Consider the following 27,164-nt stretch of genomic DNA (forward strand, 5'->3'; position numbering starts at 1 on the left):
GCCATAGAACAATGTGAATCAATCAGAAGTATACATTATATCCCCCCATCCTGCACCCTCCAGGAGGAAAGGGTGGGATGAATTGAGAGAGTAGCATTGAAACATATTTATTACCATATGTAAAATATATAGCTAATGGAATGTTGCTGTCTAACACAGGGAGAATGTCTTTTATTTTTAAGATATACTGAAGAGTCAGTACTAAATTCATGCTTTCCATAAAGAAATTCTTACTGTAAGAAAAATGTGAGAGGGATAATAAAAGCATTCTTCAGGAACTTAAAACCAGGTTAGCAAACCACAAGTAAATGTTCACAGAGATAGTCTCCCTCCGTCTAGTATGACTTAGGAGGTGTGACGGTGAAAGCTCCATATCCACATATCCTGTGCAGTATGGTAGTATAGTGAGTTTAAGATCAGCCAACTAAAAATAATCACACTTCATATCATATGACTATGCTATCAAGGCTGCTCTGTTGTTGTGACCTTATTTTACATTTCCCCAAGAAGACCGTCCTCAGTAGAGAATATTCAGTTTGGGAAGCATTTGATTTCTTTCCATCCAACAGGGATTTAGATTGTGTTCTCAGGCATTCGGTTCTCAGCAATTTTCAAGTGAGACACCATTTGGCAGCTCTTTATAGAGTTCTGCAGCTTTTAAAGGTGTCTTTAGCCTAACAGGAAGCTTTTCTGACTTCCTTATAAGAGTCCTCAATTTTCACAAAGGAAAAAGAACATTATTCACCTCTCTAGGAATTCTAATCCATATGTTAAACGCTCACCATCAGAAGACTACCTATCATAACATGTACAAGGGTATAGATGAGTCCAGGCAAAATGAGCACACAAATGTTCTCAAAATGCTTTTTAGTGATTCACTTTATTGCTCTAGCTTTTCATAACTTATGACCAGTAATTCAAAATGGGTTGGAACGTTGAATACAAAGCTCCACATGTAGGTAGGTCCATCCAGGCATGACTGTTAAGACTTAAGTATTCTATTTTATAAATGAAATTGTTGGAAATCATTTGAATTTGTGTTGGCTCTTTGATGCTGCAAAGAAAAAAAATTACTTTCCAGGGAAAGGTGAGCAAATAATTGAGCCCTCTCTGCAAATTTGAATCTCTCTTGTTCCCTTGGCTCTAGATGAAGAACTGTACTGTCTATATCCACGATGACTCCATGTTTGAGCCTGAGGAACAGTTCAGGGTCTACCTCGGCCGTCCTCTTGGGAACCACTGGAGTGGGGCCAGAGTTGGAAAGAATCACATGGCCACCATCACCATATCCAATGATGAAGATGGTAACAGAAGAAATTGCCTTTAGTTTCTCTTAGGTTGATGGGACTTGAACTGATGTTTCATAGTAATGTTTTAATGTAATTATAGGTGTTTTGAAAACTGAAAGCACTATAAAAATGTCTAATGGTAACAGCTGGAGGATTAATAAAAGAAAAACAGTCTTGGAATATTTATAGAAAACACTTATACTCCAATTAAAAAAAAAATGTCGGCAGCAAGGGATCCCTTCCACAGTGCTCCGATTTTTTTTGACTGTAATTTTTTTTTTTAATTTCAATTGAAAATTTTTAAACATACAGTTTTATCTGGATGTTTATTTGGGCTTTTTTTGTTCCTGCTGTGTGACATGTAGACTATTAGTTCCCTGACCAGGGATTGAAACCGCGGCCCCTGCATTGGAAGCAGGGAGTCTTAACCACTGAACCACCGGGGAAGTCCCAGAGCTCCAGTATTTTTAATCACATTGTTCCCTAGCACATCACCAAGACATAAGGAATGAGTGTGGTTAAGAGCTAGGACAGAAACACTAAGACAGACACAGAATAAAAACTGTTTTAAGTCCCAGCAATTCAGGAGCAGGGCTGGAAATACAATCAGAGTCAGTTGAATCCAATGAACTGATTTAAAACACTGCCACCTTCCTGGAAAAGTCTAATTTCTCAGTTTTATTCTCTCTAATTGATTTGGCCTACTAACCTAAAAATACTTAAATTCTTTAGTCAAGTGCTAGCAACAAATGACCCAAGCACCAAAGAAAACAAAATCTGTTTTAAATAGGGACATAGCTGTTTTATTAAAATAGATATTTTAATGAACGGATAATAGTACTACAACTAGTAATAGCTGTTTTATTGAATACGGATTATATACCAAGAACTGTTATAAGGATATTATTTTTTAAAAAAAACAACTTCATTTAATCCTGACAGTAACCTTTTGAGGTAGGTGTTATTTTATCCTATATTATAAGTAAAGAAATTGAACCCTAGCAAAGTTATCTTATTTATGCTCTTAGTTTCATAGCTGTAAGCAACAAAACTGCATGTAAAACCTTATTTTATCAGATTCTAGAATCTACGCAAGTCAGTGAGATTCAGGGTTTTTAATATAAAATAGAGACTAACTTGAATTGAGGGGAAAAATAATTAGAAGCCAGCCTTGAAGTTGAATTAGCCCTTTACCGAAGGAGACAAGTTCAGATCTGAGGTGAACCCCTCCTGCTCACACAGTACTTAGATCGTACTTAGCCCAGTACTTAGGCTCAGAGAAATCACCGGTTCACACTGCTACAGTGACACACCTCAGTCTCAGAGAGCGTGCACAGTAAAACTATGAAGTGTCAAATGAGATGTATCTTTGACAATTAGGAAGAACGGATTTTCTGAGAGAGAAGAGGGAAGTAAACATAGAGACACCAGACATTTCTGGAAAAGTCCATGATATGTTTTTAGAGGGTATGAGGTTTGTAATTGCTCCCAATTTTTCTCTCTTCGTATCTCACTGTTTCCGCCACTACCTCATTGCCCTTCCCCTTGAGAATATAATACGAAGGAAGGCATGGTTCGAACTCTAAAAAAAACAATTATTCATTTCACAGCAATGAGGGTAGTGCTTCAGATCAGATTGTGTTCGGAAATCCTATGTTTCTGAATTATTGTTGTACCAGTCACTAAAACTACTCACTCTTTTTTTTTTTAAACTTTTTGTTTTGTATTGAGGTATAGCCAATTAACAATGTCGCTTCCAGTGAACAGCGAAGGGATTCAGTCGTACATATACATTTTATCCATTCTCCTTCAAACCCCGCTCCCATCCAGACTGTCATATAACATTGAGCAGAGTCCTCTGTGCTATACTTTAGGTTAGCTTATTGGTTGCCCATTTTAAATATAGCAGTGTGTACATGTCAATCCCAAACTCCCTAACTACCCCTTCTCCCCATCCTTTCCACCTGGCAACCATAAATTGGTAAAACTACTCATTCTTAACTAACCTGTGATATTTATAGATACAGCTAAGGGTGGGGGAAAGTGAAAGCAGTGGGAGGGTGGATCCGGAGATGGAGATGGGAGATAGATTTGGTAAATGTAAGCAGTATATAAATGAAATTCATATCTCATAAATGAAAAAGAGTTGGTTCATACAATCAGTCAATAGATATTTATCAAGGGCTTACTCTGTCTCGGTCCCTTGATAAACTGTGCAGATTTAAAAACATGCTGTGAGCTATAAGGCCTAGATGGAAACTTGGATAGCATGCATTTCAAAGTGCTTAAAAATGTTTCCTCTACTGCACTCTTTTTAATAAGAAATATGTGAGAAACAGCTCCTGTAGAATCACAGATGAATTCCTTTTTCCAAAGTATTGCTTAGGGGTAAATACAGATTGATTTTTATGACTGCAAGCTATTTTGCCTTTTGTATTGTTAACTAGTGTGAAAAATTCCCGCTTGTCATTATAAAGTGTTTTCATGAAGTTGGAATTCTTTTTCACTTTTCCAACTTGCTCTTGTTCTCCTAACCTTGTTTCCTTAGCTCCTACCATTGAGTTTGAAGAAGCTGCATACCAAGTCCGGGAACCCTCAGGGCCAGATGCCACTGCCATTCTGAACGTCAAGGTGATCCGCAGAGGGGATCAGAACAGAACATCCAAGATTCGCTGTAGCACACGGGATGGGTCAGCCCAGTCTGGTGTGGATTATTACCCAAAGAGCCGAGTCTTGAAGTTCAGTCCTGGTAATTGAATGCCAATCCCAATTAGTAGGTCTTCCTTAAAGTGTTAATCGATTTGTTGTGTCTGACTCTTTGCGACCCCATAAACTATAGCCCACCAGACTCCTCTGTCCATAGAATTTCCGAGAGAAGAATACTGGAGTGGGTAGCCATTTCCTTCTCCAGAGGATCTTCCTGATCCAGGTATCAAACCTCGGTTTCCCGCATTGCAGGCAGATTCTTACTGTCTGAGTCACCAGGGAAGCCTCATAGGTATTACTTAAGAAAGAGGCTAATATCTTATGTTTGAAGGAAAAAATAAGCAGAAAATTAAAAATATATATATTTCCAGTAGCATGACGTACTTAGTAAGCACACATTTGAGGTTGTAGGAATCTTAACATTTTTTAATTAGTAAAAATGGCATAGGATAAGAAAAAAAAAAAAAAGAAATGCCTTACTTCAGAGCATCCTAGGCATTTTGGATCATTTAAAAGGATTTTGTTGTTGTTGTTGTTAGCCTATGATTTGGTTGAGCAATGGGAGCACCTGAGTTTTTAAAAATATATGTGATGCCATCATTCAGCAAACATCAGTATGGACCATTGTGCTGGGCCCTCAGGGCTTACTCAACCCAGAAGGCACAATCTCCATGTTCAAATGGCTTGACATCTACTAGGCGATGCTATGCAAATGAGATTCTCACAACCAGCTGTTTATTTGTTTGAGGTATTTCCTTTTTTTTTTTTTTTTTAATTTTTTTTATTTTTTTTATTTTTCATTACAATGTAATTATTTTTATTTTATTTTTTTATTTTTTTTTATTTATTTTTTTAATTTTAAAATCTTTAATTCTTACATGTGAGGTATTTCCTTAATGGAAGGAATGAGACAGAAAAGGAGCTGCCTTTTACTCTAGACTTTTCCCCAAAACTTTCTGGAGCAATATAAGGTAAAAAGGCTGGTGTATAGCCTGGCCCTGTTTGTGATGTAGCCAGAAGTGGGCAAAAGTGGTAGAAGCCCGCTTCAGAGATGACATGGCAAGAGGAGGGAGGAAATGCCTCCCTTGGAGATGGAGGGGTGCCTCTGTATGTCTCCATCAACCCACGGAGCTTCAAAGGGCTTTTGGCTCCATCCCTTGTGCGTCTGGCTAGTGTTTACAGGGAAGGTAGGTGCCCTTCCTCCACATCCTCACAAGGACCTCTCTTCCAAGCGTCTTAGCTTCTTTCTCTTCTGCATAAGGATCTGGGGGAAAGGCAGGCCCTAGAAGTAACCTAGCCCAGGTGTCTATAGGAGGAAGAAGGTCATCTTGACCACTGCCAGGGATCGCTGCACCCTCATAGAATCACTTTATAGAAAACATGGGGATTTCTGAGCTCTAACCCTCCCCATTCCATGCTGGCAAACTGTCACATTATCATCTTGGCAGAGACAGCCCTGTAGGTAACCTCTGAGCTGTCGCTTCCCAGGAGACAGCTTTGAAGGGTGTCTAGTGTGTAAGCACTCACTGCCACACAGGGGCTTGTTCCTAAGTGTAAAGGGAAATGAAAAATTAGGCCAAAAAAAAAGCATAACCAGGGTGGAGTGTTTTTTAGATCATAGATTTTTATTACTACCAGCTAGTATCAGGCAGGGGCCATTAATTCTCATGTGGTGTTGAATAGTAAATCTGTAGGACTGAGCCTCCACCACAGGTGGAATTTTGCCTATAAAACTGACCCCTCACTGGAGATGGGGCTAAAGTGATTAGCAGCCACTGCATTGAGCCTCTGAAACATGAAGCCTCAGCAGAGCCAACCTGCACTGTCTTAAGTGGGTCACTGATGAGGACCTTTGCTCCCTTTGTTCTGTCCTTGGCAAAGGTGTGGATCACATCTTCTTTAAAGTCGAGATCCTGTCCAATGAGGACCGGGAGTGGCATGAATCGTTCTCCCTAGTCCTTGGCCCAGATGACCCAGTGGAAGCAGTTCTTGGCGACGTGACCACGGCCACAGTGACGATTCTAGACCAGGAGGCAGCTGGGAGTCTCATCCTGCCAGCACCACCCATTGTAAGTCTCACGCCCCAGAGGACGGTTGCTTCTGTCTTAGGCATTAGATGAGAACTTGAGAGAAGCAGGACTGCTCGTGTCCCCTTCCCCAAATCCCTCACTCCCATCACCTCCAGGGTCATCTAGTAATGTCTGGTGACATCTGTGGTTATCATGACTGTCACACTGGGTGCTTCTAGCATCTAGGGGATGGAAGTCAGGGACGCTGCTGAACACCCTACACACAATACACAGGACAGTCCCCCTCCTCTCAACAAAGAGTTGCCTGGCTCAAAAGTCAGTAGTGCTAAAGAGGAGAAACCTTGTTTCCACATAAGAGCGAGACCAAACTATGTTGAGACCTTCATCTGACAAAGAAAGTACAATACCATTGATCTTCTCATTTCTTTGGTGAGCCCTAGAAGAGTAAAAATGGAATCTTCCCCCATATCCATTATCCTACATACTCACCACGGGCATAGAATTAAGTGTCTATGGAGCTGTACCACCGTGTTTCCCAGTTTGGGGATGAACAGAATGAATGCACCAACTTCACAGTTAGGAGGAAAACTCACAGAGGTCGCCATGAGTCCCTCAGTCATGTCCGACTCTTTGCAACCCAATGGACTGTAGCCCGCCAGGTTCCTCTGTTCGTGGGATTCTCTAGACAAGAATACTGGATTCCCTTCTCCAAGGGATCTTCCTCACCTAGAGATCGAACCCAGGTCTCCTGCATTGCAGGTGGATTTTTTTACTGTCTGAGCCACCAGGGAAGCTCCCAGAAGTTGCCAAGGGGAATTTAACATAGGATAATGAAGCAGTCCAAATAAGTCTTATAACTTCCTCTGACTAACTCATACAATAGAAAGACCATTTCAAAATACGTCTCTTAGAACATGAAACAAAGATACACGTATGTTCAGTCACTAAGTCATGTCTGTCTCTTTGCAACCCCATAGACTGCAGCATGCCAGGCTTCCCTGTCCTTCACATATATCCTTTATTTACTTGTATTTTGCCAGATGCACTACTGCCTGCCATTAACAGTTTAATGCAACTTTTAACTAATATCTGCCATTTATGATAGAGTTTTGGTTACAGTGTGTGGGGGGTGGAGTGTTTTTCACTTGAGTCATAGGAATCTGATTTAGGAATGAGACCATTAAGATACTAAAGCTTTTAACTCAGGGAGGAGGAGGATCTTCCCTACTATTGAAGATTTCCAGGATCTTTTAGGAATGCCTGGTTAAGCATTGTTAAAACTACTGCTATATTTTAAAGAATCCCTAGGAGTTAAGTGATCATGTAGGTCTCTGGGGAAGAGAGCTTTAGTTTTCTGACCGTCCCAATACCTACCCAGGGCTGAAGCTATGTTGCTCCTTGGCAGGTCATTACACTTGCTGACTATGACCATGTGGAAGAGGTTACCAAGGAGGGAGTCAAGAAATCCCCCTCCCCGGGCTACCCGCTGGTCTGTGTCACGCCCTGCGACCCCCATTTCCCCAAATATGCTGTCATGAAGGAGCGCTGCCATGAGGCTGGCATCAACCAGACGTCTGTGCAGTTCAGCTGGGAAGTGGCCGCCCCCACTGATGGCAACGGGGCCCGGTCTCCCTTCGAGACCATCACCGACAACACGCCATTCACCAGTGTCAACCACATGGTAGGTCTGGTTACAGAGGGAGAGACCTGGCCTTTCTCTTTGTTGCTCCAGCTCTGTCAAATTCCTTGAGGTCCCTGCATGCCATTTGATATAAACTAAACAATTAAGCAGGTGCAACACTTTCCTTTTGTTCTTACGTATGAGAAAAGATAATACGGTGTGACAGAAAGAGGACTAGGCTAGTACTCCAACAACATGCTACAAGCCTTGATTCTGCCTGTTCTCAACTATGTGATGTTAAGTGTTTACTTCACCTTTCTGAGTCTCAGTTTCCTGATCTACAAAATAATACCTCCTTTGCTTAATCCACTTGACAAGGTCATTGACAAATAGGAAAGTGATTTACAAATGATGAAGTAAGTCAAAGATTCTAGGTAAGTACAAATAATGAGTCTCTCTTCACATCTCTTAAATCATTCAATAAGGAGTAGGGTATAAATTCCTTAAGAAAAAAGGACCAAGGGTTCTACCATATTTGTATATCCAATCCAAAGTGGCTTCCACATTGGTGGCACACAGTGGGGACCAGTTATTAAATAAAATGAGAGTATACTTATTAAGTGATCAGTATTTTTCAAAGCCTGGTGGGAAGATATGAAAAGAGGTTCAGAATGTCGTTGCTGTCCTCAGAGAGTTAGGAGGCCAGACGCACACCTCTGCCACCATCAGGGAGCCACGTTCAGCAGTGCTTTGCCCACGCTCAGGAAACAGTCCAGAGTTCTGACTCTGCTCATTGCACTAATGATGTTCTTCAGAGAAAGAGCTGAAAGCAGTGGAGATTCAGGCTCCACAGAGCATCTGGCACCCAGCAAGCAACCAATCATTTGTGACTGAAATGAGTGCATTTCATAATTTTGGAAATCAGAAGTTTTTTTCAGACTTAATTTCTCTAGATTTTTCCCTACAAATCCACAGTTTGTTCTCACTTTAACAAGTGCCTTGGACTTCTCTAGTGGTCCAGCGGTTGGGAATCCACCTACCTGCCAGGGAGACAAATCCAATCGATCCCTGGTCCAGGAAGATTCCACATGCTGAGGAGCAGCTAAGCCCGAGCACCACAGCTGGAGAGTAGCCCCTGCTCACCACAGCGAGGGGAAACCCGTGCTCAGCAATGAAGACCCAGCATAGCGAAAATGAATAAATAAATAAAGTTTTAAAAAGAACTCTCTTGAGTAGATAGTGGAAGAAAGCTGTTAGACGTACGTGGGAGCCTTTGGATAATGTGGGTCCCTCGTGTCCATTGTCTTTGGCACAGCTTATTCAGAAAGGCCAGAAAATTAATTCTTTTGCAACATAATCTAGTTCAAATTTAAATTATCTTTATTATTATTAGAAATGTAAATGGCAAGACTTAACAGCTTATTGTTTCATAAATACCTTGTTCTCCGTTCAACAAACCCATGAAGGGGCAGTTGGTTTGATTTGAGCCGAATATACATTTTTATCAGGTACCAAGTTTACGATTTTGCCTTATATTTCAGTTTGCCTTCTTGTGATGAATTGGCGACTAATCCTTTTACCCCAGCTTCCTCTGCTCTGCCTTCATTTCTTCAATTATTTATTTAATACTGTTGTAGTGTGTGCATTTTTGTAAGATGCCTCAAATCCCTTCTGAATGAAGTCCATGTATAAATAAATAAATAAAGTCCTGGCAGCTAATTAAAAAAATTTTAATGGAAAAATCTTCTTCAATTTTTAATGGACTTCAGTGAAAATTGTTTCCATGGTAGAATTTATAAGTTGGTATGATTGCTTTGTGGGAGGTCTGCTGCACACAGAACTACTAATGAGTTTTTCTTATTATATACTTCCCTATGTCAATGCACTAGTAACCTAGAGAGTTTTGGTGACCTAGGTTACCTCTGTATAGATTGCATTAAGCACTCATGGATTCTGTGTGTCTGGAGCATGAGAAAATCTGTAGAAAGTCTTTCAAGGCCAGTGGGTATCAGAGGCCAAGTTCTCAACTTCAAGTCTGCCATCTTATTGTAACCCTTAGTAATTAGAGGGGAGTTAAGGGAGGGAATGGCAGTAGGGAGGAAAGAAAACTAAGAACTCCTAGAAAAGAAGTGTCTTTCCTTTCTATCCTGATACCATGCCTTCAGCAAAAGTGACTTAGAGGCAATGAGTCTTGCTGGAAGGGCTGAAAAATCAAGTAGTCCTCTGAACCTAATATGTAAAGAGAACAAGTGTCATTGGGAATCAGTCATCTCTAGTTTCTTGCTCCACATTTGTCTACTTGCTAGTTACCTGGGTTACCACCCAAGGCTCTAAGTACTCAGTGCTCTGTCCCTGGTGCCTGGCTCCTGGTAGGTGGTGAGTGAATGGATAGGTGGGTAGATCAGTGGACACATAGATGGATAGATGGATGGATAATGGATGGGGTGGGCTAAGAATGCAGCCTGCCATGTCAGTCAGCAAAGGACGTTGCAGCAGCAGCCACTGCAGCCAGTGGGACACCCTAAAGAGACTCAGGATGAGAAAACACAGGATACTGGCCACTGATAGCTGAGATGCCTATTAAAGGAATGATTTCAGTGAGCGACTTAGCAGCAGCAGCAGCAGCAGCAAACTATTTCATCTTCCCATACATGGAAAAGTGCAAAATTCCTTAACTTGAGATATCCAGTTTTAACAGTCATCTTTTGATGTTCCAACTACCTGGCCTTTGTTGCAAAAACTCTGATTAATATGTATCCTGGCTCTTCCCATTCCTCTTTGGAGCAGTCTCTCACAGTTATCTAAGATGCTGTATCCCGGGCTTAAGTCCTCAGTTTAGCCTGCTGTATAAAACATAACTCTCACCTTTTAGGTTGTGTAGTTTTTTCAGCTGACAATGGTCTTCACAGATTATCACAGATTATCATCCAGAAGACACAGTATGAAGAGCTGTTGAGGCAGCATCCACGTGTCTGAGGTGATTTATTCCTCCTGATAGGTCCTGGACAGCATTTACTTCAGCCGGAGGTTCCACGTACGTTGTGTGGCCAAGGCTGTGGACAAGGTGGGCCACGTGGGGACCCCCTTGAGGAGCAACATTGTCACCATCGGAACAGACAGTGCTATCTGCCACACTCCAGTGGTGGCTGGGACAGCCCGAGGCTTCCAGGCTCAGTCCTTCATCGCGACCTTGAAATACCTGGACGTGAAACACAAGGAGCATCCCAACAGGTCAGGGGGAACTGCCTTCCATGAGGAGATGGCAGAGAGAGTCCCCAGCTGTGCACTGTGTGTTTTCTAGGTGGGACAGATCAGTGAGTGATGCTTCTGCAAAATAAGAATGATGGTGATGAATGCTTCATAAAAAGTTGACTTTCTTCAAATGCGCCCTAATATCTGGCCCTTGTCAGTCTTGCTAGCCTCATTTCCTTCATCTTGTTATTTTCACCTGCCGGTCCACCTACAGGGAATCACATGTAACTTCCTCAGGGTTTCAAGCACTCTTAGGTGGCCTGCCTCTGCCATGTGACTACTCCTGGTTCCAGCTTTCCCCCGTCCCCTTCCGCTCCATAGTCTTAAATCCCATTGTCCCAGCATACCTAAGCCATGGCATCTCTCTAGGAACTTTTCCATCATCTCCCGCAGTTTAATTTGGAAGCTTTTACTTCCCACTTTTCTGGCAGCCACATCTGCCTCTCCGAGAGTGTTGTCATTATTCATTCTCTCCTTGTCATCCCCACCCAGCAGACAATAGTGGCAGGGACCATGACTGTTTATTTTGCATCCCCTCTGCCTAGAACGTTCTTCTTGGCACCTAAGAGGCACTCACTAAGTACCCAGTGAGCAAATAAGTAAAAACACTAGTGAATTATAACTCAGTGGGCAGATATGCCTTTTTTTTTTTTTTCCTGTGTCCTACGATCTTGATGGAAAATGGATGCTTTCATTTTTTGTATAGCAAAAAAAAAATGATTTCAGGTAGGTTATACATATTCATTGGAGAAGGCAATGGCACCCCACTCCAGTATTCTTGCCTGGAAAATCCCATGGATGGAGGAGCCTGGTGGGCTGCAGTCCATGGGGTCACCAAGAGTCGGACACAGCTGAGCGACTTCACTTTCACTTTTCACTTTCATGCACTGGAGAAGGAAATGGCAACCCACTCCAGTGTTCTTGCCTGGAGAATCCCAAGGACGGGGGAGCCTGGTGGGCTGCCGTCTATGGGGTCGCACAGAGTCGGACACAACTAAAGTGACTTAGCAGCAGCAGCAGCATACATATTCATTAAACCTGGTAGTATTTATGTGCATGCCTTTATGAGCAACTGAGTTCAGAGAAAGGGGCTCATTTACATGAAAAAAAACCAGATTTGAACATGGAGCCAAAAATATGCAAATCCTTCTCTTTTTTCTAACAGAATAAAATTTATTTTTGTAAAAAGCAATAACAGAAGTGTCCAGGGTTACTACTGACCCCATTCCTTACAAAAAGAGCCATTCTGTTCATATTCTGAGGTTCTGATCCTTCTTTAAAACATGAGTCTTTGTTCTGGGAGACAAGCTGTAAAACCTCACAATGCACCCTCAATAAACATGCTGAAAATTTAAACTTGAACAGTGAAAAAATTGCAGCCCCTCAGTACAGTGTTGTTGTGTTACAGTCTTAACTGGTATTTATTAAGCTCATATTTTATTTAGAATTGTGTACTACAGGCTCTGGAGAAACAGAAGTGAAGGAAATGGTCCTTTGCCCTCTTAGTGGGAAGGCAAGACAGACTCTTAAAGCATACAAGAAATAGCAGCTAATATAAATAAGTTACAGACTTCCCGGTACAAAGGCATCTAAAGGCAGAAGAATGTAGTTCAAGGCAGAGCTTGCTGCAGATTGAGGCCCGTGAGGGCTGGTGGCCTTGCTAGAACTTGCTGGTGGGGAAGGGAAGGCTTTTTAAGTTGGGGAGAGACCATGTGTGTCTTAGTCACTCAGTCATGTCCGACTCTTTGCAACCCCATGGACGGTAGCCCATCAGGCTCCTCTGTCCATGGGATTCTCCAGGCAAGAATACTGGAGTGGGTTGCCATGCCCTCCTCCAGGGGATCTTCCTGACCCAGGGATCGGATCCTGCATTACAGGTGGACTCTTTACCACTAGCACCACCTTGGAAGCCCCAAGACTATTGAATAGTGGAGTATTACTTTTTCTAGGCTTTTTTCCTGGGTAGGGACACTGGCCTTAAAGTTTAAGAGCTCAATGATGTCTTTTGGGCACAAATACTTTAGAAAATTCTGTGGCAACCCTCCACAACCTCCACAGACAGAGAAAGAAACTTAGCCGTGCCTATACCATCCACTCGGCTCCAGCTCTTGAGGAAACAAAGCTTCCTTTTAAAGCAGAAGAAAGCTATAATTTATGGTTGCGATGTTATCTTTTCTTGTACACACAAAAAATCTATGATTCTCGATTACTATCAGTCCTGACTCTGGAGGATCTCCCAGGGGCTGGAGGGAGGAGAATAACCCTGCATGTACATTGTACCCTCATGTACGGGGAGAACTCCTACATGGAAAGCTTCAGGGAAAAAAAAAAAACACTGGTAAATTCATTGGTGAAGACAAATTGAGTTATGAGAAAGCAAGAAAGCTGTCCGTTTCCATTCACCTTAGCCCCCCATACTGGGGGCTTCTCAAGTGGCACTAGTGGTAAAGAACCTGCCTGCCAATGCAGGTAGACGTAAGAGGTGAGGGTTTGATCCCTGGGTTGGGAAGATCCCCTGGAGGAGGGCATGGCAACCCACCCCAGTGTTCTTGCCTGGAGAATCCCGTGGACAGAGGAGATGGTGGGCTGCAGTCCGTGGGGTCTCAAAGAGTCAGGCATGACTGAGTAACTGAGCACACACATGTACACAGTGTACCATGCTAGCTACTTATAGCAGGCACCTGAAAGCACTGATTTCTGCTCTTGTTTCCTCCCTAGAATCCACATTTCCGTGCAGATCCCGCACCAGGATGGAATGCTGCCGCTCATCTCCACCATGCCGCTGCACAACCTGCATTTTCTTCTGTCTGAGTCCATCTACAGGCACCAACACGTCTGCTCCAACCTCGTCACCACCCGGGACCTGAGAGGCATCTCAGGTGAGGGGAGACTTCCCTGTTAGTGTGCCCAGCCCAGCACGATGACCCTTAGGGATGTGGCTAACTCTGCTTTTCATGTTTTCTCGTCCTTAAAATCTGCATGGTTAGTGGATCTGCTCATCAGCAAGCAGCCAAACATAGGCAACTTAGACAGTGACGTGAATAGGAAAAAACAAAGACTTTGGAATCAAACTGACAAGGTTCATGTCCCTATTCCACTCCCTGTACAACTCAACAAAAATAGCTGGACAGCTCTGAGCCAACTGCTTTCTTATCTATCACATGCGGAGAATAATTGCTCCCAAACAAGGTAGGGATTGAATGTGTTGACAATTTTAAAACCCCCGTCCTGGTCAATTTTAGCTCCTTCCTTCTCCTGCACTTGGTTCCCATGCTCTCAGCATTTTATAAAGCTCCTGTGCAATGGTAGAAATTACAGGATGGTTCTCTAGGAGCAGTAGCAAAGGTGGAGCCTGGGGTATGAGGTGTTTATTGGGCATCCACATCTCCTAAAGGGAAAGGGAGGAAGCAGGACTGGGCAGAGGGAGAAGTCTGCAGTGTGGCCAATGAAACCGCAACCAGTTCTTACAGGGAGCTCTGGAGAGAGCCTAGCTGTCTATCGTGTCCTGCTTCCAGCCCCAGTGGGCAGACCTCTCTGCCCCACCTCGCTCAGTCCGTGGATTGCAGACTGCTGGAGCAAGTGCGTGCTGTGGGGCTCTGCAGCTGATCCAGACCCAAGGGCACTGACGGCTGAGGCAGCACATCTCCTGTTCACCAGGGCAGACGTTTTAGTTTACAAAGAATCCTGTCCGTTTCCATTCACCTTAGCAAGTGCACATTAAATGCGCATTTCCTCCCTTTGCAACTGATGAATCATTTAACAGTGCTTTTGAAGACAGGAAGGCATTCGTGTGCTCTTCCATATTCATTAAGCATCACTCTGGGTAGTGATGGTCTTGATACAGTAGGAACTAGTGGAGTGTAAATGATTCCTAAGTCACTGGGCTACAGATGAAAGTTTCATTGGTCTGCATATGCAAGCTAGTGGAAGAAACATACCATGTCTATAGGCTGAAAGTTTGCACCTCTTCCTACTTAAACACAATTAGTGCATGTTCACTGACACCCTAGTCTTTGTGGTGCAGAGGGCTGTGTGCTGGTGTCAAACATTCTGAGAAATGGATCAGCTCTTTCAGAATATCATGGTTACTTTCAGAACCATACAAAGGTTAACCCTGATATTCTAAAATTGTGTCTGTATTCAGCTCTCTTCTGCATAAAGGTCTTCCTTAACTTAGAACAGTTCAGTTGCTTGGCAGCATTTGATCCAATAATTTTTGCCTGTAGCAAGGGAAGCTTAGTCAAGCATCATTAGCAAGCTATTTACTCATTAACACAGAATTAAGACTTTTTTTTCTGCAGGAGTTCAGAAACCATAGGAGGTAGGGGAGGAGGTAGTCAGATGTTTGTTTGCTGGCTCCCCGTAAAAGCTATTTTTTAAAAAAGTCAGTCTTGAGAAAGATTTCACCAACAGATTCTCCATCTAATAAATCCATTTCTTCAAGGACTGATTGTGAAGCATAGCACCAGCCTGGGCAGGTGTGACAGGCAAGGCTTTACTGTGTTCTTTTCCAAGAGATACACAGGGCCACCAGGCACTGGCTTCTTCATTTATGGTCTCATCCATTCATCTTTTCTTCCCTGGCTCCTGCAGCATCTTCCCTGAGTCTGTAACCCCAGTCACTCTGTTTAACACGTGGCAACAGGCAAGATGACAAGCTCCCCTCACCTTCTCACCGAGCTTGTGTCAGGAGCCCTGGTTAGTTAATTAGTGTAGTTGCTCAGTCGTGTCCAGCTCTTTGCAACCCCATGGACTATAGCCTGCCAGGCTCCTCTGTCCATGGAGTTCTCCAGGCAAGAATACTAGAGTGGGTTGCCATTCCCTTCTCCAGGGGAATCTTCCCAGCCCAGGGATCAAAGATGGGTCTTCCACATCTCAGGCAGACTCTTTACCATCTGAGCCACGAGGGAAGCCTGGGAGCCCTGGGGTGCTCTATTAGTCATCTCAGAAGGAAGGAAAGCTCTCTCTGTGTGTCCAAAGGATGTGGCTCTTCCTCTCCCCCCAGGTCCTGGGAAGCTGGTGAAGGGCAGGTGCACAGACTGGATTACTGTTCCTTGCTTCTCCCTCCCCCGCAGAGGCAGGGTTCCTGGACGACAGGGTCCATGACAGCGTGGCACTGGGGCCTGGCTACGACCGCCCCTTCCAGTTTGACCCCAGCGTGCGGGAGCCAAAGACCATCCAGCTCTACAAACACCTGAACCTGAAGAGCTGCGTCTGGACATTTGATGCCTATTATGACATGACGGAGCTGATTGATGTCTGTGGGGGGTCTGTAACCGCCGACTTCCAGGTGGGTGCCCCAGGGGTCTGTCTGAAGGCTGTGTGCACCTGGATATCATGTTAAAGCTTGTTCATTCGTTGAACTGAAGCACTTTAGCACCCAGTTGCTCCCAGAACTGCACCAACCAAGGGACTTTCTTTCTAAACCCTGTAAGAGAGACCTTAGCGGCATCATAGCTAGAGCAAGCCCCCCAAAGTCCTCTCAATCAGCTAATTAGAAAATTAATATGGAAGATGTTTAAATTAAGTTGAAGAAAATTAGCTGTCTGGCAGTCATTTATATAAAAATCTAATAGCCTTACTTCTCTAGGTATATAAGGTTTTTCCTCTGGGTGTATTTTGGAAAGGGCTTCCCAGGTGGCTTAGTGGTAAAGAACCCACCTGCCAATGCAGGAGACAAAGGTTTGATCCCTGGGTCAGGAAGATTCCCCTGGAGAAGGAAATGGCAACCTATTCCAGTATTCTTGCCTGGAAAATCCCATGGACAGAAGACCCTGGTGGGCTACAGTCATGGGCCTGCAAAGAGTCCAACACGACGGAGCAACTGAGCATGCATATTTCGGAAAGTCAAAAAGGTTTACCTTGATAGGAAGATGATGGCTAAGTCGATGTGTTTTCCCCGTGTGGGGAAATGAGTTAAAATGACAGAAGTTCCCTGTCTTTCAGCAGACAAGTAAAGCACTGTTGTCCCAAGCATCATGGCAACTGTTTAAAACACCTTGCTGTCATACCTATTCCAAACCTATGGTTAATAGTCCTTAAACATCAGTAATAAAGAAAGTCTTAGTCGCTCAGTCATGTCCGACTCTTTGTGACCCCATGGACTCTAGCTTGCCAGGCTCCTCTGTCCATGGGATTTTCCAGGCAAGAATATTGGAGTAGGTAGCCATTCCCTTCTCCTGGGGATCTTCCCAACTCAGGGATCGAACCTGGATCTCCCCCACTGCAGGGAGATATTCTTTACTGTCTGAGCCACGAGGAAAGCCCAACAAAACCAAACATTATAGCAAGAAGTCACAGTCGCAGGCCATTAATATCAAAGGGACTAGGCTAATGCATCCTCATGGGAAAAACAGTTCTAAAGCAGGCGCTACCCAATTTTAAGTAGTTATTTCAATGAACTAAGAAAATCAAATATTTGTTTTTCACTTCAAGTCAGGTTTAACCACACTGAAAGAGGGGAGTTACGCATAATCATTTTAGGAAAGTTTCTTTGATTAAAATTTGTTTCCTTGAGATGCCTCTTGGTTTGGTTAATTCTCATTTTGTATACACTATCGCCCTCTACTGAATAGAATTTTAAGGCCTTCTGAGGTTTCCTTCGTGCTTCTGCAGTTGCATAACCTACATCCACTTTCAAATATGCAAAAACTCAGTGATTGGTTCCTTCTTTGCCCCCCCCAAATTATTATTCTTTCTTCTCCCTGACTTTAATTATAGTTTTGGCTATCTTTATTCAGAATATGCTTAAAAATGACAAAGACAAAAAATTCTTATTATATATGTCCCACTTTTTAAACCAATACATATATACCACAGAAGTACTTCGTTGCTGTCTGTTTCTTTAAAAATAGATGAAACAAGTGGTATATGGTAGAGTGTACAACTTAAAACTCGCCCTAGTTCCTATCTTTCTTTATCAGATATCGGCAGAATTAGAGAAGACTTAACCTCGCTGAACCTCATCTGAAATGGGCACTAGTAATCTCAAGGTGGGACAGCATCTAGCAAGGTCTGCCACAAAAGAGTTGTGCAGTAAATATTTATAAGAGTTGTTTTTTTCTAAGGATTAATAAGTAATATGCAGGTTAATGGAGAATAGACAGAAACAGAGGAAAAATAATTTTACCAGTCAGCTAGAAAATTTATGGAGGTTCTAACATCAGCAATGGTGAAATTAGGGCAAATGTATTTAGAAAAACCTGTACATACAGGGACAGAACATGATGTGAGATCCAGATACAATCAGAAAATTTCCCAAAGACAGAGTAAGATTTTCACAAAAGGTTTTTAAGTGCATAAGGAATTAATGGAGCCTTTTGAAGAACTTGGAATCCAACTTTAAATCCCTGACAACTTTGAATATGAAAGAATACTTTGGAAAAATAAAGTTTCAATGTCATAAATATTGATTAAGCATTTGGCTCTTTCCCTTAACTACCCATGGAAACATGTTACATTGTATATTCAAACAAAATTGTATGTAAGTTCTATAATGTATTATCACATTTGGCCAATGACAAAATATAATTGTTTTAAAGTAAACTTTTTTGTTATAAAGGAAATATGTATTTATGACAGAAAATACAATATACATCTCAAAAATGAATAAACCAACTGCCTCACTCATACACAGCTTCTCCATGAAGGCTTCTGTTCATATTTTGTTATTTTCAATCCAAGTTTTGTTAATTGTGTAGTAAATGAAAATAATAGAGCCGAATTAATGGCAATAAAAGGAACTCCTTCAGAAAAGGTGTTCTTTTAGAAGTATGGTGTGCTGCCTTTTCAACATTATTTCAACAAAGCATTGAATGAAATAGGAAGTTATCCGACTGTGAGCTGTCTGTTGGTAAGTTTCATAGTATGGTATCCGAATCCCATGACCTTCTTTCCTATTGGAGAAGGTCTGAGTACTCACTAAGACGTCCAAGTCAGCCTCACGTTCGTCCTAGCGTGACTTGGGCATCCTCCCACTTAGGGTTGCTTAATGCTCTCCTACGGCTTTCTGAAAACTATGGTCAGCCAGGGACTGTGTGCTGATGTAGATCCCAGATCTGCCCAGATCCTTTGGGAATAACTGTGATGCCTTAAAAATCTCAACCAAGGCTTCCTGCAAATGATCAGTGGAAGGAGAGCTTCCCATACTTCAAAAGTGTTTTTAGGGGACTGCCTGAGACTCCCTGCTCCCAATGCAAGGGCCCAGGTTCCATCCATGATCAGGGCACTAGATCCCACATGCTCCAGCTAAAGATCCCACATGCCTCAACTAAGACTCAGCTCAGCCAAAATAAATATATTTTTTAAAAAGTTAAGTGCTTTTAAATGTTACCTCCTTGAAAAAGTCTTCTCTGATTATCTGATTGAAAGAAGCATCCTGACCACTTCCCACCCCTTTATTTTTCACATTTATATATCTCCCCTACTAGACTGTAGGTTCCATAAGGCAGGGATTTTAGTTTTTTCCCACTGCTAAGGACCCAGCTCCTAGCCTGATGCCTGGCACAATCATGAGCGCTTGATTAATACTGAATAAGTGGCTACATGAGTGAATGAAGATTGAACCGGTGTGAGATGCTCATCTACCTCTTCGTGCCGGGGAGAAATAACCCTCTCCGTGTGCACCCCGCTTGCTCGGCAGGTGAGAGACTCGGCTCAGTCCTTCCTGACGGTGCACGTGCCTCTCCACGTGTCCTACGTCTACGTGACGGCCCCCAGGGGCTGGGCCTCCTTGGAGCACCACACTGAGATGGAGTTCTCCTTCTTCTATGACACTGTTCTCTGGAGAACAGGTATACTCGCTGACATCTTACCAAGTCTTACCTCATGCTTAGCAGCATTTTTTTTTTAAGTGTTGCGTTTTAATGGTAGCTGCATTCCTCATCCTGTTGTCCTATATACCATCAAAGCAGAGCCACATAAAGTGTAGAAAGGATACAGATCTGTGGTTTCCGAGAGAGGCTGATGTCCGTAGATGTTAATGCTGGAAGGCCTCCACCATCATCATAAATTCAGTCCAGGGAGCCAGGGACCCAGAGGAGAGGATGGCAAGTGATAGACAAGTCCCATACTGCAGAACGAGTGTGTGTTCTTTTGGAATATAGTCTAGAGAAAATGATGTGATTCATGTTGTTTAAGGAGAACAGAGTCTTGAAATCAGATACACAGCAGTGGAGAAACACATCAAGAATAACCCGGGTTACGTTATTCATTTGATATCGCGTTTGCTCTATTGTTGCATCCTTAAAAGTAGGAATTTTAACCCTACTTTTACTTTAAAGGCGACAATGCTGAATTTTTTCAATTACCTTCACCCCAGGCTTGTCTGTGTCATTGCTCTCCTTAAGAGGAGCCCCCCCCCACAGAGCCTGGATGGGTGCTGACCCTTCAGCTAAGATCCTCAGGCCTCTCTCCACCCACCTTCTCCCACTGCCACCCCATGAATGGCCCTTAAAACTCCATGATTCTCTCCTCCATTCACTCCAATGGGTCTGAGTTAATTTTTTATATTTTTTTTCTAGTTTTGGTGTCTTCTACTTCAAACACAACCCCAAGCTCATTTCTTCTTATTGTATTGCTCCCATTCCTCCTCCTTCCCTGGTGGTGATTTACTTGATCGGAGGCAGTTACTTCATCTGAGTAGATCTCTTTAGATGGGGCTTCACTTCTACTAATGGAAAATACAGTCCTTCCTTCGGTTAAATGGTTTAAGGTTAAATCATATATTTACATTATATTTTTCATAAGAAATAACCCCAGGGAGTTTTCACAGTCTGGGTCAGATAATTCTTGAGCTGGGATTTTTTAAACTTCCCCCCTTCTTTGCTTCCCCTTTAGTTTTTGGCCATACTGAACTCAGTGGGTGTCATGCTTGCAATTGCTCTTATTAAAACCACCGTGGACTCATGTCCTGTCATGTGTAACTAGCTTTCTGCAAGCTAACCTGTAATTCTTTATTGCTTTCAATATGAAGTATAGCCACCAGAACATTGGTTATGGTTCTGTTAAGTCCTGAAAGATGTTCTGGCGAGGAAAAGAAAATACAGTCTGAAGCAGACATGCTGTAACCACATCCTGGTGTAAAGTTAATAATAAGAAGGTTTAGGGATCATTTTTCCTGTGCTCTGAGGTGGGACCCTGTGCCTGCTCTAAGGTGACATCTGCAGGTATAAAGACTATGTCAGAAGAATAGAATTGTGAAAAAGAACCAGATAGAATGAGCTGTCTTACAACGCTGACTGGCTCATGTCTCTAAATAGACTTTGTTGTTGTTCAGTCTCTAAGTCTGACTCTTTGCAGCCCCACGGACTGCAGCACACCAGGCTCCCCTGTCCTTCACTGTCTCCCAGGGTATGCTCAAATTCATGTCCGTTGAGTCGGTGATGCCATCCAACCATCTCATCCTCTGCCACCCTCTTCTCCTCTTGCCTCCAATCTTTCCCAGCATCAGGATCTTTTCCAAATAGCCTCTGTGTTCATCCAAGTATGTAAATTTGTCCTAAAGACTTCCCTGGTGGCTCAGACAGTTAAGCGTCTGTCTACAATGCGGGAGACCCGGGTTCAATCCCTGGGTCGGGAAGATCCCCTGGAGAAGGAAATGGCAATCCACTCCAGTACTATTGCCTGGAAAATCCCATGGACAGAGGAGCCTGGTAGGCTACATGTAGTCCGTGGGGTCGCAAAGAGTCGGCCACGACTGAGCAACTTCACTTCACTTCACTTCACATTCAAGAAAGCGTGTGGGTCTACTTAGAGGTGTCCCTGGGGTAACTCATGGGTACGCTACTGTCTGGGAGCTCTTCTCCAAGCCTTCACTTGAATATTCTGTGTGTGGTTGCCTACCCAGGAATCCAGACAGACAGTGTGCTCTCTGCCAGGCTTCAGATAATAAGGATCTACATTCGAGAGGATGGCCGTCTGGTTATTGAATTCAAGACCCATGCCAAATTCAGAGGTAATATCAGTGCTGTTCTTTTCCTCAAGTTTTTTTCTTTTTTTTTAATTACTAAGAAATGTTTAAACATAGAGAAGAGTTGAAAGAATAGGACAATGAAGAATAAAGCCAACATCTTGCTATGTGCATGTATGTACATACACACACACACACACATTCCCATTTTTTAAATCACATCATTTGAAGATAAGTTGTAGGCACCATGCCACGTTACCCTAAATACAGTAAGTCCCCACATACGAACTTTTCAAGATGAAAACGTGCGTCTAGTTCCAGCAAGAAACCGAAACCTAAACCGTCAATGTCAGGCGTGAGTGAAATTGCTGCTTGCCCTCCGTCTCCTATTGCTGACGATCCTTTAGACCTGTCATCTCCCGTCTCCTCTCTCTCCTCCAATCAGTAATTCTTTTTGCCTGTTGACTTGATGCCAGCCATTTTACTGTACTGCTATACTTTCCAAGGTACTGTACTGTAAGAATAAAAATGTTTTCTGTGTTTCGTGTTTGCATGTTATGTACTATTTGTGTGGAAAGTATTATAAACCTATTATAGTACAATACTATATAGCCGATTATTACGTTAGTTGTATACCTAGGCTGACTTCGTTGGACTTAGGAACAAACTGGACTTACGATCACGCTTTTAAAACAGAACTTATTCATATGCAGGGGACTTACTGTACTTCAATAGACACCTCCTGAAACAAGGACCTTCTCTTACACATCACAATAGCATTACTGTGGCCAAGCTATTTCACACCAATCGAATAACATCTAGTTTCTATTCGTGTTCCCTCAATTTGTGTCCCACAAATGTCTTTTATACCTATTTTTATATTTGTTTATATTTGCTTTGCATCTGTTTATATAAAACAAAAGTGAATCCAGTCAGGATCCATACATTCCATTTTGGCTGTGATACCTCTTTAGTCTATTTTAATATAGAATGAGCCACCCTCTTGGCTCAGTTGGTAAAGAATCTCCCTGCAATGTAGGAGACTTGGGAGGATTCCCTGGAGAAAGAAATGGCAACCCACTCTAGTACTCTTGCCTGGAGAATTCCATGGACAGAGGAGCCAGGCAGGCTACAGTCTGTGAGATCGCAGAGTCAAACTGTGTGACTGATTTTTACTTTTTAATTTTTTCGATATAGAATAGTTTCCCTACTTTTATTTATTCATGACACTAAATGACTGTACTTTAAAAGAGTGGAGGTGTCTTGCTGAGTAATCCTTACCTTTAAGGATGTTTATAATTGCTTCCTTCCACAAAGGACTTGAGTGGTCCTAATGAGATTTTTTAAATCTGAAGCTGATATTTCTATTTATAAACTCCTGATATCTTTCTGCCTCCAAGAAACATGTTGGTTAGAGTTCAAAGCTAAGTGTGTTCAATGTTCATTGTCACTTAAGTACTCATATTATTGTGAATATGCTCATTAGGGCCATTTCTACAAGGCACATTCATTATAATTTATAAATGTATGTGACCCTAACAATGATCATGAGTAGAGTGATGGACTGAGGTAAGAGGCCATGCTGTCCCACCCAATGTGGGATATATTCTCAGAACCAAGTGGGTAGGTATAACCTTGATTTTTTTATAGAAGAATATTAATTCAGTTTCAAGGCTTTTGTAGGGGATTGACCACAAGCAAACTTACAAATAAGTGTCTGTGTGTTTCCCCTTGAAATAGGACAGTTTGTGATGGAGCACCACACCCTCCCTGATGTGAAATCATTCATACTGACTCCAGACCACCTCGGAGGAATTGAATTTGACCTGCAGCTCCTGTGGAGTGCTCAGACTTTCGATTCTCCTTATCAACTCTGGCGAGCTACAAGCTCTTATAACAGGTGAGTATAGGATGGAGTTCAGGGGTAAATCTGAAATGTTTTCTGTTTCTTTAAGGGCTTTTCTTCAAAAGCTAGAAGAAAACTTTTAAAACTTTTCTATTTTAAAAGTGAGATAGACAGAAGTTGCCATCTGGCACCTAGAGAAACAGATGTAGCTCAGATCAGTTTCTGACGTATAAATTGGACAGGGATCACCCTTATTTCAAGAGTGAGAATAGGCAGGGTGCACATCAATTTTTTTCACATCACGTTGGCCAGAACTTAGTCACATGGCACATCTACCTGCAAAGGAAGCTGGGAAATTTGTCCAACTAATATCTTAGTATAATAAAGAAATTTCATTCCAGTGATCACAACCAGTACAAAATCCAGGATCACTAGTTATCAGGTCCAGATGTCACCCTTTACAATTCAATGTCCTGTAAAATAAATAACAAGGTTTAGTCTTCTCCTACACCTGATACAGAGGTAGAATGAGATTGGAATAAATACTGTCAGCTATTCCATTTGTAAAAGGAAAGAATACGACAAACAAAATGAAAACTTTTACCATTAAAAGAATAATGGAACCTATAGTAAATATTGTTAGCCCCATTTTGTAGGTCATGAAATTAGTACCTATCTTTAGCATGAAAATCTTATTATTTGCAATTAAAAAGTGGCAAATTGTCTTAAGAATAATTTTTAAAACTTTTATTTTAGTTACAAATGTTTGGTCTTATATTAGATTTTTCTTTTACATCCTGATTCCTTTGAAATCAATATATAACAAAATAACCTTTATTGTGTTTCCTAGAACCTCATGAGATTGTACATGTATTTGTCCCAATTTATAGACACAGAAATGGTCCTCTTTAAATCCTTTGCTGACTCCCCACTGCTTACCAAATGAAATCCAGCTCTTTGAGCAGGACCCACATCCTTCCCTCTAAGCCTCGCCTCAAACCCAGCCGTCTAACCACATGTGTTCCCAACCTCTGAATCCACCAGCCCATTCATACCTCTTTGCTTTTATAATCCGCCTACCCTTCTTGCTCCTTTCCTCCTGCACATCTCAAACTCCTCTGAGCTCTAGCTCAGATATCAACCCTTCTGAGACACCTTGGCTGACTCTCCATGCTGTGTTAGAATCTCTTCCTGCTGGTTTGCATGTTGTTCCAGCTTTTACTGTAACACAGCTCAGCATATTATAATGCTCTGAGTCCCATTTCCATTAGATTGTGAGCTTCTCAAGGGTAAGCCCCAGAACTGCACATTTTAGCACACAGTAGTTCCTGAATAAGCAACCTTTATGAGCTGACATTTGCAGTAAGGATGTTAAATCCATAGATAAATGGCAAAGCAAAGAGTAACACCAAGCGTTCTGTGCTGTGTACACCGTGAGCCATGCCGAGCACTCAGACCACAGCTGCTTAGGGTTGGGAGACCATACCAGCTGGGGAACCGACCAAGGCTTCTTGGGGAGGCTGAGCAACTGATGGGAGACTTCTAGTTTTCAGAAAAGAGGAGCAAAGAACCACAGGATTAGAAACCTACCTCCAGACTGTGTTGGGCATATTTGTAGGAATAGTCAGGAAATTGACTTAACACATATTCAGGGGTGGTAAACAGGACTGCAACCTGGGGAGACCATGCCATTTGTCTTGCATTCATTTGTTCAATAGATATTTATTGAACTTTTACTAAGAAGACGTCGGTGGACAAAATAAAAATCTCTGCACCCACAGGTAGACATAATGAATGAGTACAGTATCACATGTTAGAAGGTGATGTTGCTGTTGTTCAGTTGCTAAGGCTTGTGCGACTCAGCACTATGGGAAAATAAAAGGCCGAGAGCAGGGTAAGGGGAATCAGGAGTGGGGGACATTGTAATTTGTTGGTTCGGAAGTTCAGCCTAGGCCTCATTAAGAAGGTACATTTGAGCAAGGAAGGAAACAAGGGAGCTCACTATGTAGATTATCTGGGGGAAGGGGTTCCTGGCAAAGTTCCAGAGTTTGGCAAAATTTTGGTGGCTGGAATGGAGTGGATGAAGAGGGTAACAAGAGACAGGGTCAGGCTGCTGTGGAGCCTTGAAGGCCAGTGTGTGGACTTTTTCACTCTAATGCAACAGGAGCCGCTACAGGTTCGAGGGGAGGGACAACAGGATCTGGCCTTTTTGTTTTTGTTTTAATTGGAATATAGTAGTTTTGCAATGTTGGATTAGTTTCTGCTGTACAGCAAAGTGAACCAGCCACACCCATACACATATGCCTTCTTCCTTGGATTTCCTTCCCATTTAACCCATCTACCCCACTTAAAAATGGGTTTAACCCATTTCCCATCTAGCACAGAACACTGAGTAGAGTTCCCTGAGCTATATAGTAGGTTCGCATTAGTTATCTATTTTCTACGTAGTATCAACAGTGTATATATATCAATCCCAATCTCCCAATTCATCCCATCCCATCCCTATCTTCCCTTGTTATCCATATATTTGTTTTCTACATCTGTGTCTCTATTTCTACTTTGCAATGGCCTGACTGTTGGAAAGCAGGAGTCAGGCATGGACAGTTCTGCCTAATTAAGTATTTCTATTAAGAGCTACTATTCACATTACACAGGTCAATTTTTGTGTAATTCAAAGATAGTATACAAGATCTCATTTCCTGCTGGTTCCAGCTTTGGAGGAAGACAAGGATCAAGTGAAAAAACTGCAGACATGCAGACCTACAGGCATACAAACTTCCAGGGCACAAAGGGGCTTAGAAACTAAGCCCTGAAAGTTTGCCTAGTTTGTCTAAAATTGTACAGCCATGGCAGAAGCCAGGCAAGGGCAGGGTTAGACCGTCTCCCCATTTCCAGCCTGGGCCATCTCACTAAACTGACCCCAGGCTGTGTCCTGAAAGTGGTACTTACTTATTTATTTATTAAGTAGAAGTGTTAGTCACTCAGTCGTGTCCAACTCTGCGACCCCATGGACTGTGGCCTGCCGGGCTCCGTCCATGGAATTCTTCAGGCAAGAATACTGGAGTGGGTAACCAATCTCTTCTCCAGGGGATCTTCCTGACCCAGGGATCGAACCCAGGTCTCCTGCATTTCAGGCAGATTCTTCACCACCTGAGTCACCAGGGAAGTTGGCTACTTATTTATGTTTACAAAATCTTTGCTATCACTTTACTAATAAACAGACACAAATAATGCCGAAGAAATAGTCAAAGAAGGAACATGGAGAAAGTGAAAACTAATCACAAATCATGCTAGTTAGAATTAAAATTCACAGCCCTGAGCTCCTCACTCAGTAGGTGGCAGCCTCCCAAGGCCCTTGAAGAATCTTCCTGCCGCTGCTGGCTGTCTAGCTGCCTTTCAGGCAGCCTGCCAGGGGCTGAGCTGCTGGATGACAAGTGTGGGAAATGAAGTAGGTGAGGGCTACCAAGGCTCTGTACTCTCAGGATCACGACCTGCAGAATCTCATGCCCCA

General features: G+C 42.6%; 1 protein-coding gene across 1 annotated transcript in view; it reads left to right on the plus strand.

Moving 5' to 3' along the window:
• FRAS1 (Fraser extracellular matrix complex subunit 1) overlaps positions 1-27,164 on the plus strand; it is a 317,287-nt gene that overhangs the window by 274,702 nt on the left and 15,421 nt on the right. The window contains exons 59-68 of the mRNA XM_068974976.1: positions 1,148-1,304; positions 3,838-4,038; positions 5,877-6,064; positions 7,431-7,706; positions 10,645-10,877; positions 13,617-13,777; positions 15,974-16,188; positions 19,540-19,690; positions 21,745-21,852; positions 23,548-23,707. Coding sequence (XP_068831077.1) covers positions 1,148-1,304; positions 3,838-4,038; positions 5,877-6,064; positions 7,431-7,706; positions 10,645-10,877; positions 13,617-13,777; positions 15,974-16,188; positions 19,540-19,690; positions 21,745-21,852; positions 23,548-23,707 — 1,850 coding nt within the window. The remainder of the gene's footprint in view (positions 1-1,147; positions 1,305-3,837; positions 4,039-5,876; positions 6,065-7,430; positions 7,707-10,644; positions 10,878-13,616; positions 13,778-15,973; positions 16,189-19,539; positions 19,691-21,744; positions 21,853-23,547; positions 23,708-27,164) is intronic.

The sequence above is a fragment of the Capricornis sumatraensis genome, chromosome 7 (assembly GCF_032405125.1).
Source record: "Capricornis sumatraensis isolate serow.1 chromosome 7, serow.2, whole genome shotgun sequence".
Taxonomy (NCBI): domain Eukaryota; kingdom Metazoa; phylum Chordata; class Mammalia; order Artiodactyla; family Bovidae; genus Capricornis; species Capricornis sumatraensis.